This window comes from Somniosus microcephalus, chromosome 14, assembly GCF_052327205.1.
Source record: "Somniosus microcephalus isolate GS21.2 chromosome 14, FLI_Smic_1.0, whole genome shotgun sequence".
In the NCBI taxonomy this organism is placed as follows: domain Eukaryota; kingdom Metazoa; phylum Chordata; class Chondrichthyes; order Squaliformes; family Somniosidae; genus Somniosus; species Somniosus microcephalus.
Genome location: NC_141000.1, coordinates 5,508,545 through 5,519,539, shown reverse-complemented (window position 1 = coordinate 5,519,539; position 10,995 = coordinate 5,508,545). Strand labels below are relative to the sequence as shown.

Below are 10,995 nucleotides of genomic sequence, written 5' to 3'. Positions count from 1 at the left end.
CCTCACTTTTAAAATTCTCATCCTCGTGTTTAAATCCCTCCATGACCTCGCCCCTCCCGATCTCTGTAATCTCCCCCAGCCCCACTGTAATGATCAATAACATGTCATTCTAGAATAGTACACTAGGTGGAGCCGTAGAGCTGTATAGAGCTGTATATTTAGTTGAATGTGTTTAAGACTACACTACCCACGATGCACTAGGCTACCCACAAGGCAGTAGTCAAGATGGCTGTCTGCACACAGAAGTACACATGCTGAATCTCTACAGATGCTGTACCTAGAGAATGTGTACTGAATAAATGACTAGCTAGAAGCTAACTGTTCATAATAAGAATGTCTAGTTATTAATGAACTTAACATGGTACCAGGATTGGTGAAGATCAGCTGAAAATTGTGAAAAGCGACATGGAGAATTTGAGGCCACCGGAGTTTTTGAATCTCACGGGAAATGTTGACTACAATTGGCGGACTTTCAAACAACAATTCGAACTCTACATTGCTGCCATCGGGTTCGGTACGAAGCCAGATGCAAGGAAAATAGCGTTGTTGCTCATGGTTGCAGGCCCACAGGCGATAGAGGTATTTAATACATTTGTGATTTAATCCAGAGGAGAACAGAGAAAATTTAGACGATGTGCGAAAGAAATTTGATACACATTGTTCTCTCAAAAAGAATGAGACCTATGAAAGATACGTGTTCTGTTCTCAGACACAGCAGCAAAATGAGACTTTTGATAGCTTTTTGACTGATCTGAAACTGAAAGCACAGACATGTAATTTCTCTGAGCTGAAAGCATCCATGATTCGTGCCCAAATTGTGTTTGGTATTCAGGATAAAAAGGTCAGGGAACGTCTGTTGAGAGAAACCGAACTGACATTGGAAAATGCTGTGAAAATATGCCAAGCCAGTGAGCTAGCTCGACAGCACGCGAAGACTTTCAGTGAAATCAATAATGATGCGATTGTAGTAAGTGCTGCTGTCGGTGCTGTGTCCTACAAAGGGAAGAAATATGGGCAGAACAGAAATGAAAAGCAATCGGAGGAAGGAATTTTTAATTGTAAACGCTGTGGTTACAAACACCAGTTAAAACAATGCCCAGCATTTGGAAAAATATGCACAAAATGTCATGGAAAGAATCACTTTGCCAAACAATGCTTTTCAAAAGTAAAAACAAAGAAAGGGCAACGAGTTAATGTGATTGAGGACACTGATTTAAGTGAGACATTTTTTGTAGGAATGGTGTCATGTGACAATATCAAAAAGGATACAGAAAATGTGCAGCCCTCAGGAATAAACAATGCTGAACATAAAGTTAATGCAGTAAAAGAGGACAAATGGATGATCCCACTGCAGATAAATGGAGCATTAGTTACATTGAAACTAGACACTGGGGCAAAAGCAAACTTAATCAGTATGAGTGACATTAAAAACATGAAAGAAAAGCCCAAAATACAGAAACAGTCAGTACTACTGAAGAACTATAATGGTCAGAAAATAGATAGCTTAGGTGTATGCAGACTTAAAGTGACAGTCAAAGACAAAGTGCATCATCTCATGTTTTCTGTTGTGGCTGAAGGACTTGATTCACTACTAGGTGACAAAGCTTGCGAAGACTTAGAATTGGTCAAGAGAGTCTACCGTATAAACTGTGCCATAAGCAGACCAGATGACTCAGTGGATTCTGTAGTGAGTAATTTCCAGGATGTGTTCAAAGGATTTGGAGTTCTACCATTCACTTACAAGATCCAGCTAAAGGAGGATGCTCAGCCAGTGGTACATGCTCCACGAAGAGTTCCAGCACCCCTGCGTGACCGGCTCAAAAATGAACTGGACAGAATGACCACACTAGGGCCTAGAAATTGAGTAGCCTTAGCGCCGCATTTGAGGCGCTAGAGGGCCTAGCGCCGGAGTTATGGCCAGTTTAGAAATTCCCTGGGGCCCTAGAATCGGCGGTAGACCGGTTGCGCTGCGCCGGCACCGATGACGTCATCGGTGTGCGCAGCGTCCCGGTTGCCATGCCGACGGGCCCCAGCGCCGAAATTCAGTTGCGGCCGCCTCGCCCGTGGCAGCCGCAACTAAGACTCTGGCAACAGAGTCTTACATCAGTTAGCGCCTGCGCCTTAAGGTCGCGCGGCGGCTGGCCGCTTTCCCGCCGGCCGCCTGCCCGCACCTCCCTCCCCGGACTCCTCCACCCCCCCCCCGCGGAACAGATGCTTCTGGGCTGCGAGCCCGGCACTTCCCCGAGGTGCCGGGCTCATTTTTCTGATGAGTTTACCGGCCAGCGGGCGGGTGCAGGCAGCTCCTCCTTAACTGAAGGAGGAGGCCTGCACTTCCCGAGCCTGCCGCACCGCATCGGGCGCCGCAGCGCCGGAATAGCGCCGCAAAGCGGCAGGTAGCGCCCATTTTCAGGCGCAAACACCCTTCAGTAGCGCCAGCAGCCGTTTGGGCGCGGCGCTACTGAATTTTTGGCGCGCGCAGGGGGACTTAGCGCCGGCGCTAACTTTCCGGCGCTAAAGCCCTGGCGCGGCGCCAACTGAATTTCTAGGCCTAGGAGTCATCAGGAAAGTCGAAGAGCCAACAGACTGGGTTAACTCCATGGTATGTGTAAAGAAAAAGAACAATGATCTAAGAATATGCATGGATCCAAAGGACTTAAATGCAAACATAAAACGTGAACACTACCAGATTCCCAAGCGAGAAGAAATCACCAGTGAAATGTCAGGTGCCAGATACTTTACAAAGCTCGATGCCTCACAAGGATTTTGGCAACTAAAACTGGATGAAGAGAGCACCAAATACTGTACCTTCAACACACCATTTGGCAGGTATTGTTTCCTCAGAATGCCTTTCGGGATAATATCTGCATCTGAAATCTTTCATAGAGCGATGGAACACATAATTGAAGGAGTCCGGGTCTATGTTGATGACATCATCATCTGGGGCTCCACACTGAAAGAACACAATGAGCGACTGACTAAAGTGCTACAGAGCATACGCCGGAATGGACTGAAGCTCAACAAAGCCAAGTGTCAGCTTGGCGTCCAGGAAGTCACTTTCCTAGGAGATATTCTATCTGGTAAAGGAATAGAGCCAGATATGGAAAAAGTAAACGCCATACACAAAATGCCCCGACCCACTGACAAAAAAGGAGTGCTACGCATCATGGGGATGATAAACTTCATTGGAAAGTTCATTCCTAACTTGTCAGCCAAGACAACCTGTCTGCGAGGCCTGCTACATAAAACAAATGAGTTCGCATGGACAGAAAGACATGAACAAGAGTGGATGAACCTCAAAACAGTGCTGACAACCACACCTGTACTCACTTTCTTTGACCCAACAAAGAGAATCAAAGTGTCAACGGATGCATCAAAAGATGGCCTAGGCACGGTCTTGCTACAAGCAGAGGGTGAAGATTGGAAGCCTGTTGCCTATGCCTCCAAGTCTATGACTGATTCTGAGTGTCGATACACCCAGATTGAAAAGGAATGTCTAGGCTTGGTAGTTGGATTAGAAAAGTTCCATGGCTACATATATGGACTTCCCACCTTCACAGTTGAGACAGACCACAGCCCACTGGTTGCCATCATAAAAAAAAATCTGAATGAGATGTCTTCAAGGATTCAACGACTCATGATGAAGCTGCAAAGATATGACTTTGAACTGATCTACACACCAGGCAAATACATAGGGCTGGATTTTGCTACGGGGGCGGGTTGGAGGTGGGAAACCCACATTCGGGCTTGTTGTCCCGCCTCCATGGAGATGTGGCCAACCCACTGGATTTTCCTCTGATTGACCTTGTTGAGCCCGCCCTGTGGGCTCAGCAGGCCAATTAAGGGCCACCCAGCAACAGGTGACGTCAGAGATTGACATTTCATCTGTCAAAAGCTTTTGGCAGATGAAATATCGGTGTTTAACAGCTGTTTGAAGCTGTCAAGCACTGAAAAACTGCTAATTCAGCCTCAGTCCTTTCTCAGGATAACTTTAAAATCATTTTGCTGCAGAAACCAAGAAGCTGATTTTTTTTTAAAAATCGGAGCTTCTGTGGTTCTTGCAGCCGACTCCCGACACCGGAATGCAGGACTCCTGTAAAGGTAAGTAAAAGTAAGTTAAACTTATTTAAACACTTTAAACACTTGCAAAACACTTACCTTTGCACTCCTGCACCCCTCACTCACCTGAACACTGGGCATCTCGACCCCTCCAAGACCTCAGACCCACGTCCCGCCTCGAAAACTTTTCGTGGTTTGGAGCTGTCGGGAAGCCCACAAACCAGCAATAAAAATCGCGAATAGGCAAAAAACTACCTGTTAACAGGCAGTTTAATTGCCTTTAATCCCTTCCCGCCTCTGGGAGTCGGGTTCCAGCACTTGTCGGCAACCTGACTCCTATGAAATTGACATGGAGGCGGGTTGGAGGCGGGATGGGGTCGGGACCCCCGGATCTCCGATTTTTATTGCCCGCACGCCTCCAACCCGACTCCAGGGGCTTAGGAAAATCCAGCCCACAGTGTTAGCAGATGCACTATCCCGAGCACCCACAATGAGTCAAGTGAGCTCTACTGAAGAAGACATGGATGTTCATGTGAGTATGGTCACTGCTGCGCTGCCTGTGTCAGACACAAAATCAAAGCAAATAGCAGAAGAAACAGTAAAAGATACAGTGTTACAAACAGTAATAGAGAACATTCATCATGGTTGGCCAAAAGGTTCTTGTCCAAAATACTTTCACATAAGGTCAGAATTGAGTGTCGCAAGTGGACTATTACTAAAACAGAACAGAATAGTCATTCCACAGGCTTTACGTCAAGACATGCTCAAAAGGATTCATGAGGGACACCTCGGAATTGAAAAATGCAAAAGGAGAGCAAGAGACACTGTTTATTGGCCTGGCATAAATAAGGACATTGAGAACATGATAGGCAGATGTGAGACATGTCAGAAACACCAGAACAATCTCATGAAAACACATCAGACTTACCTGTGTTAAGAAGACCCACACGTGAAGTAAAAAAGCCTGATAGACTTAAACTTTGAGTACAAAGAAAAACTATATTGAAAATGTATTGACTGTTGTGAAAATGTTTATGTTTATAGAGCACTAGCAAAAGTGTTACTGATATCATCTTTATCGTTTTTCTTGAAAGTTGATTGAAGTTGATTGATATTGATTTTGTTAACCTCAAAGAGGTTGTGTAAAAGCTAACATTTTTAGAACTAGTCCTGATTGGGCTGTGTAAGTGGACCAGATCACACTGAATACAGTTTTAATAATTCATTTAGTTCCAAAAATTATATTAAAATGCAACAGCCATGTCTATAACAACAGCCTTTCATGTGTGGCGTTAATACAAAGAATCCTGAGCTCCAGAGCCGAATCTCAGAATTCGGGGCTGTTTAGTCTCACCGCTGCACCCTGTGCTGTTGCCTGGGAGATTCTTAAGACATCTCCCTGCCAATTACCCATGTTTGGAGCGGTGGTCCATGCCCGGATGGCCATTGACCATGAACATGCATTGTCCACTGGGTCGCTCAGTGCCTTTCGCAAGTGGCGGGCACTGCAGGGGATTTACAGATTTATATATCCTTGCAAAATACAGGTGCAAATTGCAGGTGAAAATGTGCTTTATTTAGGTCGGTCAATTTGAAACTTATTAATGGCATTCTCCTGAGAGTAGAGAGCTTGAACATTGATCCTAAATAGGTGCTCAAGATGTTAGCTAGTAAATACATTTTAAAATAGATACACATTGCGGCTTTTTTTAAATTAGTTTTTTATGGGATGTGGGCGTCGCTGGTAAGGCCCAGCATTTATAGCCCATACCTAATTGCCCTTGAGAAGGTGGTGGTGAGCGACCTTCTTGAACCGCTGCAGTCCGTGTGGTGAAGGTACTCCCATAGTGCTGTTAGGTAGGGAGTTCCAGGATTTTGACCCAGCGACGATGAAGGATTGGCGATATATTTCCAAGTAAGGATGGTGTGTGACTTGGAGGGGAACTTGGAGGTGGTGGTGTTCCCATGCGCCTGCTGCCCTTGTCCTTCTAGCTATTTCTGTTATTGCTGCAGTTACATCATTTGCAGTTTTTTTTTTAATTCTCAGCTCATTGGGGTAGGAACCAGGTGAAGACTGGCTGCTGTGAAGTGGCCGTGATCATCACACACAGAGATCAGAGGCTGCAGTATTGTTGATAGTCAGAGGCTGCAGTATTGTTGGACAGTCAGAGGCTGCAGTATTGTTGGATAGTCACAGGCTGCAGTATTGTTTGACAGTCAGAGGCTGCAGTATAGTGTGATAGTCAGAGGCTGCAGTATTGTTTGATAGTCAGAGGCTGCAGTATAGTGTGATAGTCAGAGGCTGCAGTATAGTGTGATAGTCAGAGGCTGCAGTATAGTGTGATAGTCAGAGGCTGCAGCATTGTTGGACAGTCAGAGGCTGCAGTATTGTTGGACAGTCAGAGGCTGCAGTATTGTTGGACAGTCAGAGGCTGCAGTATTGTTTGATAGTCAGAGGCTGCAGTATTGTTTGACAGTCAGAGGCTGCAGTATTGTTTGACAGTCAGAGGCTGCAGTATAGTGTGATAGTCAGAGGCTGCAGTATTGTTGGACAGTCAGAGGCTGCAGTATTGTTGGACAGTCAGAGGCTGCAGTATTGTTGGACAGTCAGAGACTGCAGTATTGTTTGACAGTCAGAGGCTGCAGTATTGTTTGATAGTCAGAGACTGCAGTATTGTTTGACAGTCAGAGACTGCAGTATTGTTTGACAGTCAGAGGCTGCAGTATTGTTTGACAGTCAGAGACTGCAGTATTGTTGGACAGTCAGAGGCTGCAGTATTGTTTGACAGTCAGAGGCTGCAGTATTGTTTGACAGTCAGAGGCTGCAGTATTGTTTGACAGTCAGAGGTTGCAGTATTGTTTGATAGTCAGAGGCTGCAGTATTGTTGGACAGTCAGAGGCTGCAGTATTGTTGGACAGTCAGAGACTGCAGTATTGTTGGACAGTCAGAGGCTGCAGTATTGTTGGACAGTCAGAGGCTGCAGTATAGTGTGATAGTCAGAGGCTGCAGTATTGTTGGACAGTCAGAGGCTGCAGTATTGTTTGATAGTCAGAGGCTGCAGTATTGTTGGACAGTCAGAGGCTGCAGTATAGTGTGATAGTCAGAGGCTGCAGTATTGTTGACAGTCAGAGGCTGCAGTATTGTTTGATAGTCAGAGGCTGCAGTATTGTTGGACAGTCAGAGGCTGCAGTATAGTGTGATAGTCAGAGGCTGCAGTATTGTTGGACAGTCAGAGGCTGCAGTATTGTTGGACAGTCAGAGGCTGCAGTATTGTTGGACAGTCAGAGGCTGCAGTATTGTTGACAGTCAGAGGCTGCAGTATTGTTGGACAGTCAGAGGCTGCAGTATTGTTGACAGTCAGAGGCAGGATGAGACGGGGAGCCGGAGTCTGAGTCGAGTGCTGCTTTCCTCTCTGTCTCCACCGCCTGGGCAGACTGGTGAATGCGGCTGAACAAGGTCCTTACAGACAAGGACAGGCCGGGAAAGAGCATTAATGGAAGAATGAAGGGCTGGTGCCCGGGTGCGGGCTGCAGGCAGCGGGCGGTGCGGGGGTGGTGGGCTGGGGGCCGGGGCTGCCTGTGAGTGCGGGGCTGGGGGAGAGCCGGCCTGATGTTGGCACACGGTGGCCAGGACCCGCAGTGACAGTCCCGGGGCTACATTGATGCGGAATCGGGAGGGTGCCGGCCCAGTGACAACAATGTTATCGCAACACTGCACCCGGCAGGCGCTGGATGTGTAACTGTGTGTCCACCTGCTGCATCCCCGGGCCGGGCCGGGTATCCCCGGGTATCCCAATGTGGCTCATTCAGACAGGGACAGAAAGCAGCTCGGCACCGCTCCACTGAAGCAGCCGGTGACTGTGGACAGTGTGTGTGGAGGCTTCACCCCCAGGGCACTGAGACCCTGAGCTGGTGACCTGGTCACTACTGGTCACTGCTGGTCAACACTGGTTACTGCTGGTCAACACTAGTCACTGCTGGTTACTGCTGGTCAACATTGGTCACTACTGGTCACCACCGGTCACTGCTGGTCAACACTGGTCACCGCTGGCCAAAACTGGTTACTGCTGGTCAACTCTGGTTACTACTGGTCAACATTGGTTACTGCTGGACACTGCTGCCCAAGACTGGTTACCATTGGTCACCTCCAGTCAATAGTGGTCAACACTACTGGTCACCATGAGGAGCAGAAGCAACTCGGGTGTTCGGTTGGACGGGTACGCCAGATTGGTGCAGCAAACCATTTTATGTCACCAGGTGGGTGCTTGTTTTGCTTTACATTTAAAAATTGAAAGGGTTGTTTGTGTCGGGAGCTGCCAAATCATCGAATACAAGAACAAAATGCTGGAAATCTGAAATAAAAACAGTAATTGCTGGAAATACTCAGCAGGTCAGAAACAGTTTCTGCCTGACCTGCTGAATATTTCCAGTATTTCCTGTTTTTATGTCAAGTGATCTAAATTCAGTTGGAGTGGAGAGAAGGGGCTGGGCCGTACCATTGCTCTGCCTCTGCCTCTCCCATCATCCTTGCACACTGAGACTTGTTAACTACTAAAATTGTGTTTTTAAAACATTTTTAATGAGAAACTAAGGATCAAGGTCTGTGGTACAGAAACCACTGAAGTTGAGAAGAGGGAGGTGATCCTGGAAGGGGTGGCTGGGTGAAGCACAGCTTGAATTTTAAAAGCTTGAAGTTTGTACATTACAACAGCGACTGCACTTCAAAAGTACTTCATTGACTGTAAAGTGCTTTGAGCCGTCCGGTGGTCGTGAGTCGTAAGTTTTTAAGAGGAAGGAAGCGCTGAGGGCGATCAGGAGCTCGATAGTGCCGAGTGCCTGTTGAGGGGGAAATGATTAAAATGCACATCTACTTCCTGGTTCCTGGGTTTATACTGTAAATAATATTTTAGATAATGTGTGTGTGTGTGTGTGTGTGTATATATATATATATATATAGAATGGTCTAAATCTCAGACTCACGAGGATAGTCATTGTGACTTGACATAACCAAGATGGAATTTACTTGAATGTTAACTTACTTGCATTGTGGTAAATATCAACCACCAACAAAGCGGTTTCAACAAGGGCATTAGTTCAGTTAGAACAAGCTGAAACCTCCACCAAATAAAGTTGCTATAACTGAAAATACCTGCATCACAAACCCTTCGACTGTCATTTGAAACTTCCTGTTTCTCAAGGCCACTGTTTAGCACAGATGTGTTGGGCCCTGTAACCACAAACTGGTGACATTTATCAAGGGTAAAGATGATCGTAAACGTAGCTTTGGTCTTGTAGGTTAAGTGATTATCAGAACCCCTTCACCCCCAGTATGCTATAACTATCTAGATCACAGGTATCTAATGATCTTAAATTAAGAAATTAATGTGTATTCAGAGATCTTTGTCCTGTAATTGGAGAGCTCTACCAAAGAACTGACACAGGCACGATGGGCTGAATGGCCTCCTGTGCTGTATCATTCTATGCTCAGAATTATTCCAACAAATCTAAGTATAGGTGTCTCAGTTGATACATAGCTCAGTGTCCTCTCATTAGCTATCAGTGGGAAGCCGTGGCTTGTATATTTATTTACAGTATATTTTAGTCTGGAGGAATGTGACTTTGATCTGGTGCTGTTTGTGGATTTAGATTCTATGTGGTTTAACCCAATGCAGGAACAGGGATGTAAGCTACGGGAGGCGAGCAAGGAACAGGTCAGGAAGTGGAATTACAAAATCAGGAAAGCTGAAGTTTTTAATTTTTAAAAAAATCAACTGAATAAAGAATGAATTGAAAATAGAGACTCAAAGTATGCAAATATTGGAATGACAAACATATTTGGGGAACATTTGTTTGGTTGGCCTCAGGAAGTGCTTCGGAGATTAACAGTGGATTTTAGAGTGTGTTTATACTGAGAAGTGGTTTGAGAGCTACCTCCCTCCCCGTCCCCCTGGCAGAAGTACCCTGCTCCACATTAAGAGGCTAAGGACCTCCGAGTGCCATCCTCAAACCGATGGTCTTGTGGAGAGGTTCACTAGAACCCTCAAGAGTATGCTGAGAGAGGTTGTGGATAAGGATGGGATAAACTGGGATACCCTACTGCCGTATCTCATGTTTGCTGTTAGGGAGGTGCCCCAGTTCTCTACAGAGTTTCCCCCATTTGAGCTGCTGAATGGGTGACAGCCTCGCGGAATCCTCAACATTGTGAAAGAGGAATGGGCGGAACAAAACCGTTCCTCCCAAAAATATTGTTGAGCACGCGGTTATGCCCACAGTGAGGACTCCTTCAGAGAAGGTGCAGGAGAACCAGGGAGCCCAGTATAATAAAGAGGCTGCGGTCAGGAGGTTCTGCCCAGGCGATCAAATTAAAGTCCTTGTCTCCACACCTGAAAGCAAGCTCTTTGCACGGTGGCAGGGACCTTATGATGCCATAGAGGCTGTGGGCCCAGTGAACTATAAGGTCAGACAACCTCAGAGAGGGAGATCTGAGCAGATCTACCACGTGAACCTCATGATGTCATGGAGAGAGGCTCTCGCAGTGATGAAGGAACCGGTAGGGGTCCCTGACCCCAAGGCACTTCTCCAGTGAACTGACTGAGGATTAGTATAGGCAGGCTCAGGATATGGTACACCAGAACCATAATGTAGTCACATCTCGACCAGGGAGGATGTGGGCGATCTGCCATGTCCTGTGACCCCAGCCAGGGTGACAATGAAAGTCCTTACCGAGTCCCAGAAGTCAAATGGAGGGAGGTTAGCCAGGAAATTAAAAGGATGTTGACACTAGGTGTGGTTGAAGAATCACATGGTGAATGGAGTAGCCTTATTGTCTTATTTCCAAAAGCAAAATACTGCGGATGCTGGAAATCTGAAATAAAAACAGAAAATACAGGAAACACTCAGCAGGTCAGGCAGAATGTGTGGAGAGAGAAACAGAGTTAA

General features: G+C 46.3%; 1 protein-coding gene across 2 annotated transcripts in view; it reads left to right on the top strand.

Moving 5' to 3' along the window:
- Positions 1-7,627: 7,627 nt before the first annotated feature.
- The window catches only part of LOC147107294 (phosphorylase b kinase regulatory subunit alpha, liver isoform-like), a 157,293-nt gene continuing 153,925 nt past the window's right edge, over positions 7,628-10,995 (top strand). For both annotated transcript variants that reach the window (XM_086006176.1, XM_086006175.1), the window contains exon 1: positions 7,628-8,313. In XM_086006176.1, coding sequence (XP_085862302.1) covers positions 8,236-8,313 — 78 coding nt within the window. In that variant the 5' untranslated portion in view covers positions 7,628-8,235. The remainder of the gene's footprint in view (positions 8,314-10,995) is intronic.